The 26,000-nt window shown below is 52.5% G+C and overlaps 1 protein-coding gene across 1 annotated transcript in view; it reads left to right on the top strand.

Annotated features, from left to right (window-relative positions):
• Positions 1-207: 207 nt before the first annotated feature.
• The window catches only part of LAMC3 (laminin subunit gamma 3), a 46,813-nt gene continuing 21,020 nt past the window's right edge, over positions 208-26,000 (top strand). Inside the window, exons 1-12 of the mRNA XM_054007071.1 lie at positions 208-586; positions 9,897-10,201; positions 12,219-12,349; positions 16,567-16,733; positions 17,679-17,867; positions 18,811-18,928; positions 19,097-19,195; positions 19,571-19,707; positions 21,900-22,016; positions 22,763-22,964; positions 23,602-23,714; positions 24,992-25,210. Of these exons, the coding sequence (XP_053863046.1) occupies positions 208-586; positions 9,897-10,201; positions 12,219-12,349; positions 16,567-16,733; positions 17,679-17,867; positions 18,811-18,928; positions 19,097-19,195; positions 19,571-19,707; positions 21,900-22,016; positions 22,763-22,964; positions 23,602-23,714; positions 24,992-25,210 (2,176 nt within the window). The remainder of the gene's footprint in view (positions 587-9,896; positions 10,202-12,218; positions 12,350-16,566; positions 16,734-17,678; positions 17,868-18,810; positions 18,929-19,096; positions 19,196-19,570; positions 19,708-21,899; positions 22,017-22,762; positions 22,965-23,601; positions 23,715-24,991; positions 25,211-26,000) is intronic.

Genomic DNA, 26,000 nt, shown 5'->3' with positions numbered 1-26,000 from the left:
GTGAATCTTGGGCCTACAGAAGGTAAATACGTTGTCTTGGATTTAAAAATAAGCCCATTTTTTGGCATTTCCATCAGCATCCACAAGATGGAACCTGGAGCGAGTGGATCTGAGAGCGGGGCTGCTCCAGCAAAGGAGGAGGGACCTGCCAGAGTCTCCAGAGGCTGTGACTGAGAGAAGGAAGCTCAGTGTCCTCTGAGGCTCGCCATGGCACAGGTTCCTTGTCTGTGTGTCCTGGCCTTGCTGTGCCTCGGGCTGCGCCCTGCCGCAGGGGGCATGGACTCCTGCTACGACCCACAGGGGCGGGCGCAGCGCTGCACGCCCGCCTTCGAGAACGCAGCGTTCGGCAGGGAGGTGCGGGCGACCAACACATGCGGCTCCCCGCCCGAGGATTACTGCCTCCAGATGGGAGCCCGGGACGCCACCAAGCTGTGCCACCGCTGCGACGCGGGAGACCCCTTGCTCCACCACAACGCCACCTACCTGACTGACTTCCACAGCCAGGAGGAGAGCACCTGGTGGCAGAGCCAGTCCATGGCCTTCGGGATACAGCACCCCAACTCTGTCAACATCACCCTGCACCTGGGTAAGCGTGACCAGAATCACCCCTCCCCAGGGAACCTTCTGCTGCCAAGGGGCCTGGCCCAGAGTGGCAGGGGCTGCTGGAAAGAGAAGGCCCTTGAAGTGAAAAGGGAGGTTGGCTGGTCTGATCATCTAGGATTGTCCTCCCTGCCCCGAGAGAGAGTGAAATTATACATGTATAGATGAGATTAAAAATGTGAGCTGGACCTGTGGGAGGAAGGATGGCCCAGTAGTTGGGGCATTAGCCTGAAACTCAGGAGAGCCAGGATGAGTCCCCCACTCCACCATTCCCCATGTGATCTGCATCTTGGCAGGCGGTTGGACTAGATGACCCTGGCGGTCCGTTCTAACCCTGCCTTTCTATGATACTATGATGTTGGCCCATGCCATCAGAGGGGTGACTGCAGTTCACGTAGGCATTCCCACGCTGGCTTTACACTAGTTAGTGTGGATAAAAGGAGTGGTGAAGATGCCCCGCATGGGCCAACCATGCAAGTATGTACCCAGGGTCCCAGTCAGATTTGTACAGCCTGTGCGCCCTCGTCTTCCCTGCTATTTTTAGCCATGCAGCTAGATTAAAGCTAGTGCATGTATGCATGTTGCAGTCACCCCTCGGATTGCAGTGTAGACGTACCCTTAGCCTCTGCGTGCCTCAGTTCCCCACCTATACAATGGGGATAACAGCACTTCCCTGCCTCTCAGGTGCTGTGAGGATAAATGCGTTAAAGACTGTGAGTTTCTCTGGCGCTGTGGTGATGGGAACCAGATAAGAACCTATCTAGAAAGAGCTGAGCCCATAGTGAAGTGGGGCAGGGCACTGGAAAACCGGGTTTGTTTCTGGCGGTGAGGTCGAGGAGGGGGCAGACTGCATAGGGCCCTGCCGACTGAATGGGCTAATGTGATCCAGAAGGCGTGTGAATCCCGAATTGGCAAAGACACCTTTGCCATACTGCCATTTGCCAGCCGCATTTGTCCAGCCTCCAAACAACCGTGGAAGGATCATAGGCTGTAATCTAAGTCTTTGCACGTCTTTAGCACTTTCCATCCGTGATCTCATAGCACTTTACGAAGAGTAACTAGTGGAGCTGCATTCAGCCCCTGTGCCAAACATCAGTATTATGAGCTCCAGCTCACAGATGAGGAAACCGAGGCACAGAAAAGTGAAGCAACTCGCCCAAGGGCACACAGTCAATCAGTAGCAGAGCTGAGAGTAGGTCACAAGGATTTTGACTCCCAGTCCAATGTGGTAACAACAAGCCCTTTTTTTTCTCATAGGAAAAAATCACCATTTTCCACAGTTATATGTTGAATTAAATGTATTGCACAGGTGCGTAAAGACAGGTGGGTTCTATATAGGTACTAACACTCGGGTATTCAAAGTAGTCACCAACGGTTGAAGGGATATGATAGCTTGTGCTTCTTATTTAAAGCTGTGTATTATGGGCCTGGTTCACCAATGTTCTCCTTCAGTTTTACAGTAGCGTTCATCTCCATTGACTTCAATGCAGCTCCAAGGGTGTCAAACTAGACTAACATGGTGGGGAATCAATTCCTAGGAATAGGTCTTCAACTGGTGTAAAGAAGGATACCTGTGATTTCAATGGAGCTACGCCAGTTTCCACCAGCTGAAGATCTGCCCCATGTATTTCAGATATTCTAAAACTGTCCCACTTTGTCAACAGTTAAAATGTAAGAGCTCGTGTCTTCTATTATAACTAAAACTTAAAAGGTTTCCCTGCTATATAAACTCTCCTGGCAATTAGCCAGCTCTGCAAATATTTTCATTCTTTCATATCCTGCCATCCACATTCCGAATACAAGAGATTACAGAGCGTCATTGTCGGAGCTAAACAAATAATAAATAGTAATAATAACAGCCAAAAGCCGTCACTGTGTGTCTCTGTTTAGCTTGGGCTACTCTTCAGGGACATGCAATGGTGCATTTCCCAATGGAAGCAGTCGATAGCACCGCTTCTGCAAACCCATCAGGGTGGCAGGTTCGTGCTGTGGCCACTGATTCCTAAGGGAACAGTGGGGGTTAAGGGCGGAGGGAGACAGGAGCAGCTTGTTTCCAAGAGAGGTCACTCCTTTCCCAGCCCCCCGTGAATAGGCAGGCAGACATCTGTTCTGAATCGCCAGAAAGTTAGGACTGGGCTTCTTGCCTGGGATGAAAGGTGACGCTGGAGGAGCCGAGAAGCGCTCATTCCACATTCCACCTCCATAAAACCCATAAAACGTTTTTCCTTTTACAGCTTCATAGATTGTAAGGCCATAAGGGATCACTGTGATCATCTAGTCTGATGTCCTGCATAAGACAGACCCGGAACTAATTCCTGCTGGAACTAGAGCAAATCTTTTAGAAAAATATCCAATCTTGCTTTGAAAAAATTCCAGTGATGAGAAATCCACCACAGCCATTGTTAAGTTGTCCCAACGGTTCACTACCCTCACTGTTAAAAAAAACTTCTGCGCCTTATTTCTCCTGTGAATGTGCCTCGCTTCAACTTCCAGCCAGTGGATCTTGTGATAGCTTTGTCTGCTAGACTGAACAGCCCTCTGTTATCAACAGGGCCGGTGCAAGGAAGTTTCCCGCCCTAGGCGAAACTTCCACCTTGCGCTTCCCCCAACCCAGCTAACCCCGCCCCGCCGCAGCAGCTAACCCAGCCCCCCACCCGGGGAGTCCGCCACACACCCCCCCGCCCGGGGAACCTCCCCCGCAGCAGCTACTCCCCCTCCGTGGCAGCTAACCCCACCCAGGGAGACCACCCGCAGAAGCTAACCCAGCCCAGGGAGCCCGCCTCCACGGCAGCTAACCCCGCCTGGGGAGACTTCCCCCTCCCCCCCGCGGAAGCTAACCCCGCCCGGGAATCCCCCTCCTCTGCGGCAGCTAACCCCGCCTGGGGAGACCCCCCCACCGCGGCAGCTAACCCCGCCTGGGGAGACCCCCCCACCACGGCAGCTAACCCCGCCTGGGGAGACACCCCCCCCCGCGGCAGCTAACCCCGCCTGGGAAGCCCGCCCCAGCTCACCTCGGCTCCGCCTCCTCCGCCGAGCACGCCGGCGCCACTCTAATTCTCCTCCCCTCGCAGGCTTGCGGCGCCGATTGGAGGAGACTTAGAGTGGGGGCTGTGTGCTCAGCGGAGGAGGCAGAGTGGAGGTGAACTGGGGCAGGGAGCAGTTCCCCTGTGTGCCCCCGCCCCCGTTACTGCAGGCGGCCCTCCCCTCCCCCCCCCGCCCCAGCTCACCTCCACTCCACCTCCTAGCCTGAGCGGGCTTTTAGGCGCCCCCAACCACTAGGCGCCCTAGGCAGCTGCCTAGTTTGCCTAAATGGTTGCACCAGCCCTGGTTATCAAACGTGTCTTCCCCACGTAGGTATTTAATAGACTGTGACAAAGTCATCCCTTAACCTCTTTGTTAAATGTAATAGATTGAACTCCTTGAGTTTTTCAATATAAGGCGTGTTTCCCAATCCCTTAATTATCCTTGTGGTTCTTCTCTGAATTCTCTCCAAGTTTCCCCCCCACATCCTTCTTGAACTATTGACACCAGAACTGGACACAGTATTCCAGCAGTGGTCACACCAGTGCCACATAGAGGTAAAATAACCTCTGTACTCCTACTCGATACTCCCCTGATTATACATCCGAGGATCATATTAGCCCTTTGGCCACAGCATCAGACTGGAAGCACATGTTCAGCTGATTATCCCCTCAAATCCTTTTCAGAATCATTGCATCCCAAGACAGAGTTCCCCATCCTGTAAGTATCTCCTACGTTCTTTGTTCCTAGATGTGACTTTACATTTGATCTTATTAATATGCATAATTGCTTGCACCCAGCTTTCCAAGTTATCTGGATTGCTCTGTGTCAGTGACCTGTCTGCTTCATTATTTACCTCTCCCCCAGTCTTTATCTGCCAACTTTAGGTTTTCTAGGTAATTGATAAATTACCTTGTTAAATAGCATAGGACCCCACTGGAAATATACCTGATGATTCCCTGTTTACATTTATATTTTGTGACCTATCCTTTAATCCATTTAATTGTGCCATGTTTTTGTATTGTTTTAGATCCTGAATCAAAATGGTGTGTTGTACCAAGTCAAATGCCTTACAGAAATCTAAGTATATTACATTGCTGTTATTACCTGTATCAACCAAACTTGTAATCTCATCAGAAAAGATGATGACTTAGTTTGAGATCTGTTTTCCATAAACCCATGTTAATTAGCATTATTTATATTGCCTGCCTTTTTGACTGGCTCATCCTGTTTACCCTTTTAAATATTGACACAACAGCAGCTTTGTTTTAATCCCCTGATATTTCGTTAGTGTTCGAAGAATGATTGAAAATCAACATTAATGGGCCAGAGTGCTCCTCGGCCAGCTCTTTTAAAACTCCTGGATGAAAGTTAACTGGACCTGTTGATTTAAAAATGTCTAGCTTCAGTAGCTACTTTTTAACACCCTCCTTATAATCTATGAAACATCTCCCTGTGCCTAAGAGGGGGAAGGAGGAGCCAATTTGACTCCTAGGGATGGATCCTTGTGTAGCAACTATTCATGCCATTGAGGACTAATGTGTGGCTTCTCCATCTGAGGGCACTGCTGAGAGTGTAGGTGGATAATACTCAGCCCATCTATAGTCCTTTTCATCCAGAGACCTCAAATAGTTTTACTGACTTAAACAGTTTAGCCTCCCAGCCCATTTTACAGATAAGCAAACTAAGGCCCAAAGAGTAAGCAGCAGAGCTGGGAATAGAACCAGGAGTCCTGTCTCCCATTCTCTTCCTCTAACCACCACATCGTGCAGCGCTCATTTTCTTCCTCTGTGCACACAAAGTTTGCTGCATGTCAGTTCTTTTACTCCTTCCCTTCCCTCCACCCCTGCTGGGCTACTAAAGGAAAATCCTTATGTGCCAGAATTTTTGTTGGTGCTAGCCACGTCTGTAGTCAAACAAATGATCACAGATTCTCATGAGAGTAATGAGAACACAGTCCGGCCCATTAATTTTATCCTAGTGTCTTGGACCAAGAGCAAACTCCAAAACCTTCTCTGATGTGCAGTCTTTTGTTAATCTGATAGCCTGGTGATTGAACCTGGGATCTCCAATTCCCGCTGCTACCGCCATCTCCTCCTTAGCTGGAATCCAAGCTGATTCTGTGAGGGTCATTCAATGGTTGTTTATTGACACAGTGCAGAGACCAGCTCCTCTCCCAGAGGAAATTGTTCTGCGCATTGACTGCTTTGATCCCCTGCTGTTTTGGTAGACGCCCCCAAGGAATTTCCTGTCTGGGAATAAACCCACCCGGGTGTCTGGAATTCCACCCTTCAGGAGTCCTACATGGAATCGGGGTGTGAGTCTTTCCCAGAATAGGCAGAACATGAGCATCATCAAGGCAAGCTTCACCAGTGCTGCCTGTCCAGTGTTCTTCTGCCAGGGTGGATTGATTTAAATCACCAATTTTAATCATGATTTAAACAGCATGGAGGAAACTTTGATTTAAATCATCAATTTTTAATCTTGATTTGCACTTGTACTTAGTTGGGGTTTTTTTCCTAAAGAAGACTTGATTCTCATTGGTTGGTAACCCCTGAATCAGGGGCGGCTCTATGTTTTTTGCCGCCCCAAGCACGGCAGTCAGGCGGCTTTCGGCGGCGGTCACGCAGATTCGGCGGCATGCCTGCGGGAGGTCCGCCGGTGCTGCGCCTTCGGCATCCCCGAAAACTGAATTGCCGCCGAATTGCACTGGCGGACCTCCTTTAGGCGTGCTGCCGAAGGCAGCGTAACTGCCGCCCTCACAGCGACCGGCAGGCCGCCCCCCCGCTAGGGTGACCAGATGTCCCGATTTTATAGGGACAGTTCCGATTTTGGGGTCTTTTTCTTATATAGGCTCCTATTACCCCCCCACCCCGTCCTGATTTTTCACACTTGCTGTCTGGTCACCCTACCCCCCGCGGCTTGCCACCCCAGGCAGGCGCTTCCTGCGCTGGTGCCTGGAGCCGCCCCTGCACTGAATCATGTTGATTTGTAACTAAATATAGCCTTTAGCCTAAATTTGGCGCTGCTTTTTTGCTAACCAGGACAATACTCTATATTTATACATAGCTCTTTAAGCAACTATATAACTTAACATACGTGTATTCAGATTTGTAATTTTTACTTTTTTTATTGTTAGAAATGGTGACTGAGTCATTTCTTATTTACTAGATGAGAATTATTTTTTTTACTCATGATTTGCATCAAGCTGTTTGGAAGGAAACTGAAATTAAATTAAATGCACAAAAACATTTAATTTTTTTAAAATTAGTTAAATTAAACCTTCAATGTGCTAGATACACAAGAAAAAAAGTTACTCAAAACATCTTTTGCATTTAAAACTGACAGACTTATTAAACACAGGAAGTGTTATCTGTAGTTAGTGAATTAAGCAGATTCTTTCTGATCACCATGTCCTTCAAGATTTTAAAATTAGTAGATCTCATCCCCTCGTACCTCACTTTCATTCATAAATTGGGAGAGGGAAACGATTTTTTCCAATGTTTCAACTCCCACTCAGTTTCTTGACTTTGAATTAATCAGTCATTGAGCTGAACAAGTTAAATAAACTGAAATGAAGAAAATATTCTCGCTGCATGTGCAGAAGGGGCTAATGCTGTCAAAAGCTGGTTTTGCACTTTAACGAACTGTGGTTCCAGGTGCTGAGCCAGTGTCTTCCACCAGCTCAGTGGTTTGACTTTTGTCTAAAACTTTGTCAGCAAACATGTACTGCCTAATATTAATTTTTAAAGTTTAATTTACATGATTTTAATCCATCATAGTAAGTTTACTCCATAACATAGGTTGTCATAATTTCAAATTTAAATAGGTTTATTTTTTAAAATAAAACTGTATTTAAATTAACCCCAAAAATCTGATTTTTATTATTATTTTTCATCATCCAATTTTATCCACCGTGGCCTCAATCTGGACCTGGAAGGAGGTCTCCTGCCCCACTCCGGCCAAGTCTGAGCCTCTGCAGAGAACATCAGTTAAAGCCAGTTGTCATGATGGTTTGTGTTCTGCCTCCCTGGGAACTAGACTGAGACCCACCAAACCAAAGGAACTCTCACAAAAGACATTAGAAATGCATTATTTCTCGCTGGCGAAATGTAGGTACATCTGCAAGAGCGATGAGTCGGAAGCAGGTCAGTGAGCACAGAACCCAGCCGTGGATAAAGCCCCCACTAGGATCAATTTAGAAAGCTCCCAGAGGGCGGAAGGCAACCAGAGAGGAACAGCAGAGTCAGAACAGACAGAGAAGAGAGAGTATGGGTACAACAGCCACGCTGGGCCTGATCCTCCGCGGTGCTCAGCTCCCACTGAACTCAATGGGTGTTTAGCACTCAGTGCCTTGCAAGAGTCACCCTGTGCATGGGGTTGTCTCCAAGGCAGAGCTGTTGCTGTCAACTTCCCCTAACGCTTGCTGCCTCCTTGCGAGGTTATCAGCAAATCTCTCCCGAAGACAGAACTGCAAACAGTAGTCAGGTTTCTGTGATGACAAGCAAGAATCTGGGAACTGCAGTACAGCTCTGATCCATGGCAGATTCTTCCCCCTGCAGCCTGGCGGTAGCCTGAGTTATCTCCGCTCCCCGACAGCATTCTTACAAAGTCACAGCCCGTAGCCGACATAATTCATATGGGTCTAATTAAAGGCTGGTTTTTCGTAGTCCCCAAATAACCCGTCTAACATTCCGGACTCATTATCTTTTCCAACAAAGCTAAAACCTTGTCGCGGATTGTTTTGTACTATCAATAGTAGTATAATTATAGACGAACCAGCTCTCGGAGTTGGACCCGGTCCTTTGTCTCTGGCAATTAAGCAGTTTGAGATTTGTATTATTTTTTCTCACTGATGTTTTCAATAAGCGATTGTAGTGGTGGATTGACTGCCCTCAGGGACTGGAGCCCCCTCTGTTGATCCTCCTTGCAGTCTTCCCCGCACGCCGCTCCGTCAGCGGGTGGTGTCAACCTTCCCTCAAAAGGCCAACAAGGGAGTTGAGTCTCCATGGTCCACCGAGTCCTTCGGCTCTTTTCCTAACGCTGCCCGGGAAGAGGCCAGTCAGTGATGGTGGGCCTGATTCTCCTCTCCCTTACGCTGGTTTGACAGCAGTCTTGCTCCATTGGACCAGCTCTTCAGCTGCTGTAAATCAGCGTAGCTCCGTTGACTTCACCATCTGAGGAGCTGGCTCATTGACGTCAGGGAAGTTTATTCCTGACTCATACGGGTGTGAGGGAGCTCAGAATTGGGCCTTTTTGTGTCTGCGCCGGAGGCTCGTCTGCTGGAATCTGGCTTGAGACCCAGCTAACCCTTTTTGCAGAGATCACTGAGCAGCTATTGGATGGCAACGACCTCGATCTAGGCTGGATTTCAGCTAGCACCTGAGAAGCTGAGTGTCTGGTCTGGGGCCCAGCGCTGATCCCCTGACCTGGATGGATTGGCTGCTTTTTAATGTCCAGCATCCTCCTTCCCATCATCGGCATGGACCAGCTCTGGAAGAGCAGCTGAAAAGCTGTCTTTGGGCTGATGCATCTCTCTGTGTGTCAAGAGAAACGGACGGAAAGAATATAAATGTGTTGCTTTAAACAGCAAAAGCAGAAGATGTCAGGGACACTGGGCTGGCTGGGTCATTCTGAGCTGGGGTTGTCCAGGGAATCCAAGGTGTGACTGGAGTCCGTGTGAGCAAGAATTTCCTGCCTGGTGTTGATGTGAGGCATGTCCAGGAGAGGAAGCATTTGCTCATCCCTGCCCCAACAATTGGGGACGGACCTGCTCTGACGGCTCATTCCTCTGGGGTAGCTTCTCTGTAAAACATTCCCTTTTCTAGCATTTAAAATGTGGGTGTGAATTTTGTGCTGGTAAGAAGAGTGTCAGAATGACAGTCCTGAAGTCCTCTGTGTATTCACAGAACGTCTACAGCACAGGGCTGGACCTCAGGACTCCTGGGTTTTATTCCCAACCGCTCCAGTAATTCCTTTCCCTTGGAAAAATCACTTCATCAGCTCTCTTGAACCTCAGTTTCCCCAGCCGTAACACGGGGACAATGTTACACCTCCGCATTTAGAAGTACATGTCACAGGTTCCTCATGGCACAACATATGGGGTTAGCATGGGCAATAAGTCAGTTACCCCATGGCTTGAATGACCTATGTCAACAGATTTTTGACAAGCATTTTTAGCTCCTGAAATTGGTGGTACCCAAAGAGAGATGTACAGGCTATGGATGAACTCTTTGCACCTAACTATGTTGCCTTCTCTTCTTCTCCTTCTTCAGGGAAGTCCTATGAAATCACCTATGTGCGGCTGAAGTTTCACACAAGCCGGCCAGAGAGCTTTGCTATTTACAAACGCAGCCGTGTGGACGGGCCCTGGATCCCGTACCAGTACTACAGCGCCTCCTGTGGGAAGACCTACAGGAAGCAAGAACGGCAGTACCTGCGGCCTGGTGAGGATGAGCAGGTGGCCTTCTGCACGGAGGAGTTCAGCGACATCTCCCCGCTGAGCGGAGGGAACGTGGCCTTCTCCACCCTGGAGGGCCGGCCCAGCGCCTACAGCTTTGACAAGAGCCCTGTGCTACAGGTACTGGGCTCAGGGTTGGAGGCGGCCATGTGTGGCCAGTAGACCAGGTGGCTCAGGGGAGTTGGCATTGGGAATTGTGCTTGGAGAGCTGTAATATTGTTAGTGCTCAGGTCCCACGGGGGTGGGCACATTAGAAATATCTGGTCAGATAAAAAGAGAGATTCCGCTCTTAACTCCATTCTGCTCCAATGTGAGTGTATGTGTGTGTGTGAATGTACAGATCTGCAATATGTGCCAGAGCTGGATTTATAGGGGTCTGATGGACCATGCTCAGTTGGCCCAAACTCAGATCCACCAAGCCCACGGTGACTAACCTCCAACACCCTAGTGGAATGGATCATGCTAGGCTGGCCTTAACCAGTTCTGCCAGACTCTCGTTGGCTAACCCCATTCCCCAACACCATTGGGAGCTCTGCACTAGAGCTGGAAGGTGTAATTCCCAGCTTGAGCAGGCACACCCACTCTAGCTGTGCCTGAACTAGTGCCAGGGCCGGCTCCAGGCACCAGTTTGCCAAGCTGGTGCTTGGGGCGGCCACTCCGGAGACGGGTGGCACGTCCAGCTATTCGGCGGATGGTCCCTCACTCCCACTCGGAGCGAAGGACCTTCCGCCGAATTGCCGCCGCAGATCGGGATCGCGGCTTTTTTTTTTTTTTTTTGCCGCTTGGGGCAGCAAAAACCCTGGAGCCGGCCCTGACTAGTGCACTAAAAATAGCAGCATGGCTGCGGTGGACGAGTGGCAGGATGGGCCAACTGCCCCGAGTACGATGCTGTCCGAGAGCCTAGGTCCATACTCTGATGGCTGGCCCTTTAGTCGCCATGGCTACACTTCTGTTTTTAGTGCACTAGCTCAATCATGTCTACTTGACTGGAAATTACCCATTCCAATGTAGACATCCCCTGGGACTCAAAACATCTAGTCTTTGTTCAACTTCGTAGTCTAAGGTTCTCCCTCATTTTGCTACCAATATTGGGAACGAGGGTTATGTCCAGGCACCAGGCCTAAGGTTGGACCGCACTGCGCTCTCAAAGGGACTTGAAGGTGATGGGAAGCACATACTCAGGGAGCTTAGGGGAGAGGATACACCCTATACACTGGCAGCAGAACGTCCCCTTCAGCTTCCATCAATTCTCTCATGGAACGTTAATGTTCCAGTCTCTGGCTTTATAGCATCTGATTTTGTGGCAGCTCCCTCAACAAATCTCCTCCTGCCTGGATCTCTCGGAGAAATGACTTTCACAAATGTCAGATCTTCCGCTCCAGCTCTGTGCAGAGGAGGGAGGTTTCTGATGAAGGGGTGGGGGTGGGGGAGAAGTAGAGAAGCAAAAAAGTTTTCGCTTCAGAGTGACCCCGCTGGTGCCCGCTGCCCGCGTGCCCTGGGAAGACACAGAGCAAAGTCCTCATCACACACATTCTCCCAGGAGCAAGGAGGAAAGTTTTTCTCCATAAACCAATCGAAAGCCAGCCATTACCAGTGGTGACCCAAAATGGACCTGGACCAAAATCCCAGGTCCAAACACACTTGCATTTTGAAGACATTTGGATCCTAAATTTTATCTAATCTATCCATCATTCATTAGGTCACCTATCACTGGGGTATCTGAGCGCCTTCCATCTCAATGGGTCAAATCACCCAAAGTTCCCAAAACATTGGCTATTTTGAAACTGGGATCCAATGTCAGGTCTTGAGCCCTGCTCCGCTGCCAGCCAAGTGGGGAGAATGTTTCAGGGCCTCCCTCTGCACGGGAGAAAATGGTGCTGATGGAGAGAAGACTAGTTCATGCCACACCTGGCCTGCACGATTTCTGGCATGTGCATGTGTGTGTCTAAGCAGCATGAGGGTTCGATTAATTAAGAGGAGGACTTAGTACTATACACATGGTGGTTCCTCAAGATGGTGTGGGTTGGTTCTGCTGCCTCCTCTGTTCCCTCTTGTAAAGGGGCTGCTGACCCCCCACAGGGTGATGTATTTGCTTGGGCCACTCACCCACAGTTCTCTTGTGGCCTGAATTCCTCAGGAGTGGGTGACCGGCACTGACCTGCTCATCTCCTTGAACCGGCTCAACACGTTTGGGGATGACATCTTCAAAGATCCCAAGGTGCTGCAGTCCTACTATTACGCCATCTCTGACTTCTCGGTCGGCGGCAGGTAAGGCGTGGCTGGGGCATGGGGAGAAGAGGTGGAAGGAGGGGTGTTCTTGTGTTTAGGCGTAGGATGGGGAGTCAGGACTCCTGGGTTCTGCCTCCAGCTCTGAGACGGTGTGATTGGGACAAGCCATTTAATCTCCTTGGTCCTCAGTTTCATCATTTGTAAAATGGAGATGATGGTACAGAAGGAGGATGTGAGGCTTAAAGCCCTTTGAGATCCTCAGATGAGAGGCACTTACACTCCAGTTCCCTCGTTTAAGCAGCGCAGTCCCTATTTTGCACATGGGGGTTATAGTGGCTCACAATCTAAATAGGAGTCAACAGTGTAACACAGTTTCAAAAAAAGCGAACATGGTTCTGGGCTGTATTAGCAGGAGTGTAGCAAGATGACGCAAGAAGTAATTTTTCTGCTCTACTCTGCCCTGATAAGGCCTCAGCTGGAGTTCTGTGTCCAGTTCTGGGCAAGGTGCCTCAGGAAAGATGTGGACAAATTGGAGACCGTCCAGAGGAGAGCAACAAAAATGATTGAAAGGTCTAGAAAACCTGACCTATGAGGAAAGATTGAAAAACATTAGGTTTGTTTAGTTTGGAGAAGAGAAGACTGAGGGGACACATAAGTCTTCAAGTACATAAAGAGGATAATAAATTGTTGTCTTTATCTGCAGAGGACTGGACAAGAAGTAATGGGCTTAAATTGCAGTAAGGGAGATTTAGGTTAGAAATAGGAAAAACTTCCTAACTGTCAGGGTCGTTAAGCACTGGAACAGATTACCTGGGGAGGTTGTGGAATCTCTGGCACTGGAACAAGTTAGACAAACGCCTGTCGGGGATGGTCTAAAATAATACTTAGTCCTGCCTCTGCAAGGGACTGAACTAGATGACCTATCGAGGTCCTTTCCAGGCCTATGCTTCTAGGATTATACTTGCCATCTTCCCTCCCAGTCCCTCCAGAAAGCCCATGAATCTCAATGGACTCAGAAAGCGTGTCGCTATTTCTCTGCCCAAAGTACCCAGTATCAGCTCCCAGGTGTTGGGGCTGCATGGATGTTCTCATTATCAGATGGAAGAGGAACTTCAGGAGGCAGCAGGCAGGCACTCAAGGGAGATGGCACTCCAGTAAACAGGACCTGGCAGGGGAACAGGCTGTGGAAGGCTGCTCATGTGTGGAGCAGGCTTTGTCCTGCTTGCATATGGTGCCCGGTTTGTATTCAATGTGTAGAGCATTTACACGGCCCAAGCAGTTGGATCATGGAGCTCTGGGCTGCCAGTCAGGATCTGAAAACTATTGTGGGAGAAACGAACCCTCGGCTCCCATGCTACGCCTTCGCAGAGTGAGCTCCAAACAAAGCCCTGTTCGGGGGATTAGCAAACCAGCCAGAACACACAACTCACCCAAACAGCAGCTGCCTCCGGCTCCCGCCTGCCTTGGAGTGGGGCCAGCTTTCTTCCTGCCAGCGCACAGGGCTTGTGATGGTGGGAGACTGCCCGCTCGGCGTGCTGTGCCCTCGGCTCCTGTGGGCCAGACTATCCGTGAGCTTTGGGGCGTGGGTGAGGCTAAGCAGGCTGGAGCCAGGGAGGGAGGCTGGTCTATGAGAGGCGGGGTCTCCAGCTGTTATCAGGCAGGATGCTTGGGAGAACCCCCCTCCACTTCTCCAGCTGGGAGACCCCCCACTTTTCTCACCTTTTCCTTCAGCTGCCCCCTGCTGGTTCCCAGCTGCTCCCTCAGACCAACGCCGAGACTGGTCTCCCCATGGGGTCAGCCATGGGTGACGAGGAACTGGTGCAGGGCTCTATGCGGGGAAGAGCAGCCAGTGGCCATGATCAGATGAGTGGGGCACAAAGGCCCGTGGCTGACTGCAGAGTGGGGAGGCTGAGCTCCTGTGGGACTGAGGGAGAAGGCCCAGGACACCAATATCCTCCTCTTCAGTGTCCAAGGGGTTAAACCCTGGCCTGCTCAAACACAGTGCGGTCTCAGCAGGGTGAGCTGTATGGCAAGGGGCCGCTTGCTTGGCTTGTACTGACAGCTGGCCCCAGGCCCTCAGGTCTGGGATCGCTGGGCTTGACAGGAAGGAGAGGACAGAGTTGGAACTGCTGCAGGGTTTAGCTGAATCCTTCCTCTTTTTTGATCCGCCATTGCTGGCCCAGGTTTGTCCTGGTAAAGCCCGGTGGAGTTCTCTGCTTCTGGAGGACAAACTGGGCGAGGCCTGCAGTAGCTGCGAGTGAGGGTACTGGGTATGAGCACTCCCACAGAGCAGGGCCCTCACGCCCTCCATGCTCTTCCCCCTCGGGTGTCCGGAACGAGGCTGTACTGTCAGTATCTCCCTGCTCTGGTCGGAGCCCCATGGACATCTCAGTCGCCCAAAGAGAGCTGCTCCCCACGCTGGGAGAGGGAGGCCACAGCGACTTTAGCTGACACTCCAGTCCCCAACAGCTGGAGCTCATTAGCGTCTGATCAGGCCACCCTCAGTCTAAATGACCTCACAGCGGGTACTGCTGGGGAGCGCCTGTGGGAGTGGGATGGGTGGCCTTGAAATGGCCCCAGCCTGTGCTGCTTTCCCTCCTCCTCCCGTTTGGGTGACGTCTGTTCTGTCCACACCCCGAGGCTCTCCTGGGGGCCCTGAAACCGGCCCAGCAGCCGCCCCCTCAGGCACTCACCAGCTGCTGGCTAGACACTCCAGTGCATTTGACCTGCCGGCTCAGCCTGCCTTCCGGTAGCTGGGCTAGAACCAGTGCCCTTGTGTACTGTAGGCAGCTGTCCTGGCTGAGCCACGGGGGGCTGGGCTAAGCTCGGTTCAGCTGGATGTCCTTATGTGCCACCTACCCCAGTCCACTTACCGCGGCCCTAAAGCAGAGCACCTAGGTAAGAAGCCTCCTTCTGACTGGAGCTAGAGGCTCCCCCCAGCCAACATCCTCCCATCGGGGCTTTACCTGGGACCAAACATTGTTTTCTCATCTTCCTGTTTTGTTAACCCTTTCCGCACTGGCTGCTCTGGAGCGGCCAGGCTCCCTTAATGTCCCCATGACCTCCCTCTTGGTCCTGACCCATCTGCCCTAGGCAGTGTTCTCCCCTCCAGATCACTCCCCCTTTGGGGTGGGGTTTTCTCCCAGTGTGCTATCTCCTCCCAGTGACCCTCTGGAGCTGTGGGGCAGAGGGAGTCATGCCTGGGAAGCAGCTGGAGGGTCTGGTGACAGAGCGGCAGATTTGTGACCTGCTCTGTATGTTGGCAAACCAGGACACTTTAGCACTGCACAGGGCACAGGGTGTGATTCTCGACCAGGGGTATGCGTACCCCTGGGGTTACACAGAGGTCTTGCAAGGGGTACATCAGCTCATCTACATACTTGCCTGGTTTTACAACAGGCTACATAAAAAACAGTAGCAAACTCAGTACAAACTAAAATTTCCTACAAACAATGATTTGTTTATACTGTTATATATACAATATCAGCGGTTCTTGAACTGGGGGCAAATTCATTTTAATGGGGTCACCAGGGCCAGTGTTAGACTTGCTGGGGCTCGTGGCAGAAAGCCAAAGTCCAAGTTTTTAAGTGAGGTGAAACTTGGGGTTTGCAAGACAAATCAGGCTTCTGGAACCACTGCTCTAGAGTAGCTCACCTCCTGGAAATAACACCCTGGCTCCACCACAAACTGGACCAAATCCAGGGGTGAGCCTGTCATTGGAGTCTCATAGACTCATAGACTTTAAGGTCCGAAGGGACCATTATGATCATGTAGCCTGACCTCCTGCACAACGCAGACCACAGAATCTCACCCGCCCACTCCTCTAACGAACCCCTGACCTATGTCTGAGCTATTGAAGTCCTCAAATCGTGGTTTAAAGACCTCAAGGTGCAAAGAATCCTTCAGCAAGTGACCTGTGCCCCACGCTGCAGAGGAAGGCGAAAAACCTCCAGGGCCTCTGCCAATCTGCCCTGGAGGAAAATTCCTTCCTGACCCCAAATATGATCAGGGATCAGCTGAACCCTGAGCATGTGGGCAAGACTCACCAGCCAGCACCCAGAAAACAATTCTCTGTAGTAACTCAGATCCCATCTAACATCCCATCACAGGCCGTTGAGTCAGTGACTTCCCTGCAGTCCATGGGAGCTGGGCCAGCCTACGGAGGGAATGGCTCTGCTGAGCACAATGTTCATTCGAATTAACGCTCCCATGCTCAGCCGAACCCTGACAGTGACAGTCCCTTGGCTCCCTTGCAGGTGTAAGTGCAACGGCCATGCCAACGAGTGTGCCCCCAATGAAGTGGGCCAGCTGGTTTGCCTCTGCCAGCACAACACTACCGGCGTGGACTGCGAGCAATGCCAGGCTTTCTACCAGGACCGGCCATGGGCGCGAGGAACTGCAGAGTCCGCCAATGAGTGTCTCCGTGAGTACCAGATCTTAGGGCCCTGCGGGCGCTCCCAGGAAGCTGACTGGCCCCACTCCTCACTCACCAGGCTGACTCTGCCATTCAGAAAATCATTTCTTCTCAGTGTCCAGGGAACCCTGTCCCTGTAGGTTGCCAGTTCGAATCCAGCCCTGGTGGGCAGTGGCCAAAAGCTGCTAACGTCTGAGGCTGGGGGAAGTCAGCTCAGGGTCCTGGTTCTGACCCCGGGCAGTGGCATCTCCTGCACCCTGGCGCAGCAAGAGAACAGCTCCTTCCTCTTGCAGGACAGCTCCAGCCACTGTGGAAAGAGATGCCCTTCTCTGAGGGCATACGTATGTTTTGTGTTTTCCATCCCATTAAGACTATAAGCGTCATGGGCAGGGGTCTGATCTCCTCTGTGTAGCACTGCTCTGAGCCCCCAGGGGGTGCTCAACAGATAACAAGGTTGACTCAGAGGCAAGAGCGCTACTACAGTCAGAGACAGACACACGGACGATTGTCAGTGCATTTAGTATCTGGACACTGAAGGAGAAACCATGGGGAATCCGAGGACTAGCACAGCTGAGCGTGGCCTTTCACGGGGAATTCCCCTACCGCACCCCAGAAGCAGGAAGGGGGCTCTTGGGACAGGGCCTACCTTTGTTCTGTGCTTAGCCCCAGCACAAAGGGCTCCTGACCCATGACGGGGCTCCTGGTGCTCCCAGATTACAAACAATACAGAATAATAATAATAATAGCAATCCAGTGAGGTAACACATCATCCGTTCACTCCAGGAGACCTGGGCTGGAACCCAGCGGAGGTCCTGAGTGCCATCGGTTTGTGTCAGCTCAGTCCCTCCCCTCCCCATCCCCCAGTGGCAATTCAGACCCAAGCCCCTCCATTTCCATGTCTGTTGTGACCCCTGTGATGTTCTCACTCTTCTCCCCATCGCCCCTCCGGCACAGCATGCAACTGCAGCGGCCGATCGGTCGAGTGCTTCTACGACCGGGAGCTGTACCGGAGCACGGGGCACGGCGGCCACTGCCTGAAGTGCCAGGATAACACCGACGGGCCGCACTGTGAGCGCTGCCGGCAGAACTACTACCGGTGGGATGGGCAGACGGCCTGCCAGCCATGCAACTGCAACGCGGCGGGTACGTGGTGCACGGCAACACCGCTGGGCGGAGGAAACGGGGTGGCCCTGGCGCAGGTGATGCCACGTCCCGTCAACTTGTCCAGCCTCCACCTGGCAAAGCCGTGGCCCTGGCGCTGTGCTTGGCCTGTGTCTCCGGGCAGGTCTAGACTAGAGAGTTACAGCAATGTTGGTTAGGGCTGGGACTTCCTCCGCCCCACCCCCCCCCCCACTGACACAGTTATGCTGGCAAAAGCCCTAGTGTAGATACAACAGAATTCATTTCGCTCGGGGAACCGGTATAAGCTGCACCTACAAAAGCACTTTTTTGCCCGTATAAGTGTGTCTGCACGTGGACGCTATGCTGGTGTAGCGATCCCACCCAGCCAAACTTTTCTAGTGAGACTAGGAGCAAGAGGGCTGTGACAGAAATGTGGGCACAGTTAACTGGGGGAAGGGACAAAGCTGCAGCCTCAGTGATTGGGATGAGACCTCTTAAAAAAAACCCATAACCTTAAATGTTCAACCATGTCCCATCCCGGGGAACGTCTCTCCCACCCTCCCCCACCCCACACCCTGCTCTCTCCGTCAGTTCCCCCAGACACCCTATTTTTCTGTGACTTGCCCTCTTTGCCACCGATTGCAGCATGCTCTTCCCTCAGCCCATGACTCCTGGAGGCGCCCCCCTTCCCGAGCCACCTCCCCCAGGTCCCATAGCACTGTGCTCGAGGCAGAGTCCTTGCTCCCCTTTGTGGGGGGGGTGAGGGGAGTGGTCTCCCTCTCTTGCCAGCCCCTTGTTTCTCTCCCCAATGTGCTCCCATCTCCCCAGCTGCAGAAGGGTCTTGCGCACACACACATACGCACCCATTCTTGCACACACACATACGCACCCCTTCTTTCCCAGGCTCTCTATCTCTGCCACCTCCTGCTCCCTCACTGGTTCCTCTTGGTTTGGTTCCTCGCAGGCTCCCTGCGGCTCCAATGCGACGACTCGGGGACCTGCGACTGCAAGGCCAGCGTGACTGGCTGGAAGTGCGAGCGTTGCCGGGCCGGGTTCCACTCTCTGAGCGAAGGAGGCTGCAGGTGAGAGAACTGGCTCCTGGAGCCAGGCTCCCCTGCACTTCGGGGGTACTTGGCCTCTCTCCGCTTCCCACCCTGGAGCGCAGCCTCGAGCCTGACCTGAAAGGGCCAAGGGCTGACGGACAGGTGAGTGGGGAGTTGGTCTCATGTTGTTGGCTTTTGCCTCTGCAGACCCTGTACCTGCGACCCTGCCGGCAGCGTGGGGACCTGTGACCCCAACTCGGGGCGCTGCTCCTGCAAGGGGAAGGTGGAAGGCTACCTGTGCAACAGGTGAGTGAAGCACCATCTCAGGCCATGCTGGGGACTGGCTTAGGGTGGGGCAGGGCTGGAAAAAGCACACCCCCTCCCTTTCAGGTGTCAGGGCGCCCAGCGTGAGCTCAGCCACTTCTGGGTCGGTCTCTCCTTCTGGGGTGGGCATGAGAGAGGGAGCACCCCTCCCTCCGCCCCCACTAGAGCAATGGGATGTGGGGTGAAGACTGGAGGAGCTGCAAGCTCGCTACTCCCTACTTTGCCTCCTGCTGGGAGAAGATAGGACCGCAGCAGCCACCAGTTCCCCACAGCCAGCACTCCGACCCCACTCCCTACAGTGCCTCCTGCTGGGAGGAGCTGGGAGTGCACTGCTGTGTTTTGTCTCCCTGCGTCCAGATGCCAACCTGGCTCCTTCAATCTGCAGCCCCACAACCCTGCAGGCTGCACCAGCTGCTTCTGCTATGGCCACTCGACTGTGTGCACTGCAGCCGCCCAGTACGAGGTGCACCACGTCCGCTCTGACTTCAGCCAAGGTACCAGACCCAGCGCCAGTGCCGGTGCCTGCTTATGGGAAAGAGGAGGCAGGGATGGAGGAGGGAGACTCTGGGATGGAGGCTGGCAAGTCACTGAGCATTGCACTGAGTCTGGGTCTGAACGTCCTGGTTTGGGCCTGACTCTGGCTTAGATTGGGGGGGGTGGGGAGGGGTCCTCTGGCCTCCCCTCACTCTGCAAATAAATCACTGATACCAGCCAAGTTTAAATTTGCCACCATAAACTCCTCCTGCAAGTTCAACTGGACCCAGTATTCCCCTTCACTTCCCGCCCAGAACTGCTGTGTGGCCATTACATACCTACCACCTTCATCCCCAGAGTAGCTCATGGAGGTGGTGGATGCCATGGCCCCTAGATACCAGTATATAGTCTGTAAGTTGCTATGAGCTGTAAAGTAACCGATAAATGGCAGATGTTACTACTGAAAGCTGTACCCATCCTGCAGTGGCCAGGGGCTGGGGTTGCTTCGAAAGGTTTGAATGGCCTTTCCCCCGCCCCAAAAATGTGGAGTAGAGTCAGTTGGCTTGGGGAGGGGATGGATGAACATATGGGAGGAGGTTTCCCCTGGCTCCCTCTGGAGTCTCTGCCTAGTAAGGGGTGAACAGGGTTCTGCTCACACTCAGGGCCGGTGGAAGGATGTTTTGCGCCCTAGGCGAAACTTCCACCTTGCGCCCCCACCCCAGCCCCCGCCCTGAGGCGCACCCCCCTGCGGCAGCTCCCCCCTCCGCCCTGAGGCGCCCCCCCTGCGGCAGCTCCCCACCCCCCACCCTGAGGCCCCCCCCCCCCCGCAGCAGCTCCCACTCCCTACCCTGAGAACCCCCCCCGCCCCAGCTCACCCCTGCCCCGCCTCCTCCCCGAGCACGCCGTGGCTGCTTCACTTCTCCCGCCTCCCAGGCTTGCGGCGCCAATCAGCTTAGGCAGGGAGTTCCCCTGTGTGCCACCCCCCCCCCCTTGCTGCAGGCGGCCCTCCCTGAGCTCCACTGCCCCAGCTCCCTCCACCTAAATGCCGGCGGCGACCGGGGCGGCCGAAGATCCGGCTGCCGAAGAAAATGGCGCCCCCCAAATCCTAGTGCTCTAGGCGACCGCCTAGGTCGCCTACATGGTTGCACCGGCCCTGCTCCCGCTTGAAATTTCTAGGTCGTCTTCCTCCTTCTAGGGTGACAGTCCTGATATTTGGGGCTTTTTCTTATATAGATGCTTATACCCCCCACCCCATCCCGATTTTTCACACTTGCAATCTGATCACCCTACCTCCTCCTCCCAGCCTTGGCCTAGCCATTGTGCATAGCGTGGGTTATTCCCACTGGGGAAAGGCCTCTGCATGACCCTAGCTTTGACGGAGGGAAGGTACTGCTCAGGCCATGAAAACAGGACTTTATCTCCACTGGGCCTGCAGCCAGAGATATGTCATACAAGGCTGAATCCCATCTCTTTGCTGCATATGTGAGGAAATTCTGCCCTCTGCTGAGCATCACAAGAAACGTACAGAATACAACCATTGAGCATCACCCTCGGGGTGGGCTTCCTGCCCCAGTGCAGAAAAATCCCCCCCATGTGGGTAGCTCAGCTTTCGGGCCCATGAATATAACCTGACCTGTGCACGGCTGCCCATAAAGCCGATGGTATGGAACTACATCCGATGAAAGCTCACCCTGATTGTATTAAAAATATGTTACCAATTGCCACATCCCTGTAATGTGTTCCATACATTTGAAATAGAGCCAGGCTTTATACCATGTGTTTTTCTGTGGTAGGAAATCTAGCCAATTTTGGGTTGCTCGTTTAGGGCCAGATTTTCAAGGGCTCAGCTCCCAATTAGCCAGTCGTGCACCAGCTCTTTTCTAGTTCCCGCTGAGCAGTGCTTTTCCCTTCGGAAGTGGATGAGTCTTAGTGCTCTAAAATCTGTGCGCTGTCTCAGATTGTCTTGAAATTTCCTGTGCCTGCTGGGTGGTATTAATGGGCCAGTTTGGGGGTCATTTGGGCAAGACATTCCTGAGATGCAGCCCCCCTAAAAATCTAAATAAGGGCTACATTTCCAAATGTGCTATTGTGGTGACGCTTATGCCCAGATCAAATAGCTAACTATTCTGCAGGGGATACCCCCTGTATGCCCCATGTTATATTTCCCATCATGCCTCACTGCATGCTCTGACTGTGTGCATTTGTTGCCAAGGGCCTGAGGGCTGGAGAGCTGAAGCTCCAAGTGGCAAGGAAGGACGGCTGCGTTGGGCCAATGGGGAGATCTACCTAGAGCAGGACGGAGAGGAACCAGCCGATTTCATAGCACCAGGTACTGCTGTATACGGGAATGCCCAGCTGAACTACTGCGTTGTAACTGTGGTTGCTGTGTGGCTGCAATAAAACCTCCACTGTGTGTTGTTTAAGAATCCACAGTTAAAACAACGTACCAGCTGCCATGTTCCACCCCAGAGGTGGCTGTATTTCAGTGGTGGATGAAGTGATTCCCTTGTATGCAAGGGAGGCCGTGGGTCCTAGTGGATAGGATGCTGGATTCAGAACATGGGTTCAGTTCCCAGCCCTGTCACTGGTTTGCTGAGTGATCTTGGGCAACTCAATTCCCCCGCTCTGTGCCTCAGTTTCCCCATCTGTAATGATACTGGCCTCCGTTATAAAGGTCATTGATATCTACCTAAGAGCTAGGTGTTAATATTACTATAATTTGTGAAGAGCTTTGGGTCCCCTTGCCGTGAGAGGTGCTATATACATGATGCTGTTAGTATTGTTTACAAGGCTAAGGGGGAATTGAGCCCTCAACGTCCAAGCCATTAAAGCCATTCTCACGCTCACATTCTCCCTTGTTAGGAAGCATGTTGACGTTGACAGAGCGTTAATCTCAGTGCAGATTAGAACAGCAGTGGAAACCCAGAACTATGTGTGAAATGACCCAAGATCCATTGTACGCGCCAGGCCTGCGTCCGGGCCGGTTGGTTCTGCCATTGAAATCCATGGGAGCAGGACTGGACCCAGAGGCTGGGGGGGTCTCATGGACTCTCCTCTCTTCCTTTCACCTCCCAGAGAAGTTTCTGCGTGACCAGCGCCTCAGCTATGGGCAGCTCCTCTCCCTGCTCCTCCGAGCGGAGGGGAACGGGAGCAGATCCTCTCCATTTCCCGTCCAGCTGGTCTTAGAGGGAGACGGCATTGCGGTGTCTGTGAGCTACGTCGCCCCAGCAGGCAGTGAAAGCCAGCCCCACCATGGAGAGCACAAGGTCACCTTCAGGTACAGGCTGGCTGACCTCACTTCCTGGCAGACATGCATCTCCCTCACTAAAATCACCACCTCGCTGGCCCCTCTGTTGGCTGAATCCCACAGGGAGGCCAACGATTGAGTGGGCCATGGAGACTGAATTCCCCTCTCATCTCTACGTGGCCTCTCTGGGCAGGTTTGAGAGCCACTGGCAGGGCACCGTGGGGAGAGTTTGTACCAATGCTCTGTGTGCTGGACCTGTTCTATCAGGACGGTACCTTTCAGCCGTGCTAATCCCCATGGCCTGGTTCTGATCTCAGTGCAGATCAGGACTGACTCTGCTGAGGTCAGTGCAGTTACCTCAGAGTTAAAGCAGCGTGAGCCATATCCGAATCGGGCCCACTGAGTCGTCTCTGCCCGTTATCCAGAGTGCCCTGCTCCATGGTCTGGGAACACACAAACAGAGCAGGGTTTCCTCCTGCAAACTTGCCAGGGTTGTCTGTGCCCCCTCGAGTGCCTTCCCAACATTCACCTGCCTTGTTGCTGCCCTTCCCGTGCCTGCTGCCCCCCCTCAGGTCGAGATGGCCCCGGTTTGCTTTAGCCTGTATGTGTGGGCAGCTCTTATAAGGAGCGAGGCTCCTCCCTTCCCTTCTGGGCTGATTTCTGACAGGCTCCACGAGGCGGAGGAGGAGATGCAGCCCTCGCTGTCGTCCTTCAACGTCCAGCGTCTGCTCTCTAATCTGACTGCCCTCAGGATCCAGGCTGGCAGCAGCGACGCACCTTGTAAGTGATCTCCTGACGGCACTGCCTCGGGCTGGGGGCTTCCTCCTGCTAAGACCACAAGAGAGCTCGGGGGCTGGGCGCTGGACCAGGTAGCCCTGCAGTGCAACAGGGAGGTCAAGGGGAGGGAAGAAGATTTAGCTTGTAAGCTCTCCAGGGCGGGAGAGCTGGCACAATGGGGCCCTGATCCAGATTGGGGCCTGTGGGCACTATTGCAATATAAATGATTAATAATCATGGTCACCAGGTGGAGGCTGCACTGAGTTCCTCTTGGACCGTTCTGAATGGTGCTGGCTGAGGGTTTTTTGGCCAAGGTCTTGAGGTTCAGAGACCTGCCCCACTCCGCCTGTGCCCTGGAGTCTGAGGATGGAGTCTCCCTCTGAGTTGTGGGAGGCAGGTGGCACAGTGGGAATCTGTTCCCTGATCCCATGGGCTGTGATCTAACACTAAGCATGGTTGGGCTAGGGGGTTACTTGGATGGGAGACCTTCCCGAGACACCTCGTGGTCTCAAGGATTCAATAAGCAGCGTCCCTCTCTCTGAATCAGGGTGGTCTGATGCTAGGGGCGTAGTGCGGCTGGAGTTACTGTTTCTGTGTATGAGACATAAAGCAGAGTCCTGCTGCTTATAGTCTCCACAGCTCGTGGTCAGCCTGGATGATCGAATGGGCTCTTCTGACGATCCCGTAGCAGTCAGCGTCATGGCCGCATTCAAACTGGAATAGTTACAGTCTGCCTCCCAAAATTCCCTCCACAGGTTCAGACTCAACATGGCATTTTCACTTTCCTTCCTAAACTCTTGGGCAGCATTGCCGTGAGCTGTTAAGCAATTCCACCTCTCAGGTGGCTGCATTTCAGTGGTGGGCGCCCCGATCTCTCTCGATTTTACTTACTGCTGCGGTGTTAGAAGGCTTAGTTAGTAAGGGCAAGATTTTCCAAAGTGCCTTGTGATTTGCAATCCCTCAGTTGTTGGGCTGCCGCGCTTAAGATGTCTTCAAGAGACCTGGTTTTCAGAGGACAGGTGCTCAGCACTTTCTGAAACACGGGCTTGCCTAAGATGGCTCAGATCAGGCACCCAGAGTCACTAATCATGTGTGAAAATCGCGCCCTGAGAGTATTTTGTAAAATGCTTTGAGATCCTTACATGGAAAGCACTAGAGCTGGGCACAGTGCTTTGGACAGCCTATCCTGGAAGGGATGCTAGAGAGACTGGATTGATGGGTCCATTGTCTCGGCACGGGTTATATTCGCCCATCGTAACTTCTGGTTGTCCCTTCCACAGGTAGAGTCTCCCTGAGTGAGGTCCAGCTCACCTCTGCTCGCCCAGGTCATTCCCTGCCTGCTCTGTGGGTGGAGGAGTGCATCTGCCCGCAGGGGTACACCGGGCAGTTCTGCGAATCCTGCGCTCCGGGCTACAAGAGAGAAATTCCATTGGGCGGCCCCTTCACCAGCTGCATCCCCTGTACTTGTAACCAGCACGGCAGCTGTGACCCCGACACAGGTTTGGATCCCCTGCTCTCTGTTAGTGATTTCCTTTTACCATCACACGATCTCTCACCCAGGGCCGACTCCAGGCACCAGCTTAACAAGCAGGTGCTTGGGGCAGCCCAGGGAGAGGGGCGGCACCTGCGGCAATTCGGGGGCGGCAGGTCCCTCACTCCCTCTAGGAACGAAGCACCTGCCACCGCCGATCGCGGCTTTTTTTTAAATTTTATTTATTTATTTATTTATTTTTGCTTGAGGCAGCATAAATGCTGGAGCCGGCCCTGCTCTCACCTTCCTTTTCTAGAGACTTTCATAGCATCCGTTCATTTCACAGCCTCCATTTATCCATATAATTACTATGCAGTTATGCTGTAAATAGATAATAAATCTGCATAATTCCCAAAGAAGGTTGGGAATTACACTTGAAGTTACAGTACCCAGCATCTCAGGTTATTGCCATGTAAATTACAGGGGGTGGTTTCATAACACTGTCATTTCAGAGACAAAAATAACTGCCTCTCGGTAATACTAATAATGCATGCATCTACCACCACAGATGTGCGTGGCATTTTATGAATGTAAGTAGGGGAGAGGGAAGGAAGAGCAGAGGTGTCAGTGGAAATGTTACTGGGGCCTGGATGGGGAGTTTGAATGTACTGCATGAAGAGGCAGGAGGCCAATGGAAGGACTGAAGGAGGTGGGCAGAACTTGAGGAGATGAAGATGACCTTAGCAGGGTGTTGGGGGCAGACTGGAGTGGCAGAAGTAAGAGGTAAGGAGGCCAGGCAGGAGAAGGCTACGGCAGTT

This window comes from Malaclemys terrapin, chromosome 17 (assembly GCF_027887155.1).
Source record: "Malaclemys terrapin pileata isolate rMalTer1 chromosome 17, rMalTer1.hap1, whole genome shotgun sequence".
Taxonomy (NCBI): Eukaryota; Metazoa; Chordata; order Testudines; family Emydidae; genus Malaclemys; species Malaclemys terrapin.
Note: the sequence above shows the minus strand (reverse complement) of the source record. Positions and strands in the feature narration are given on the sequence as shown.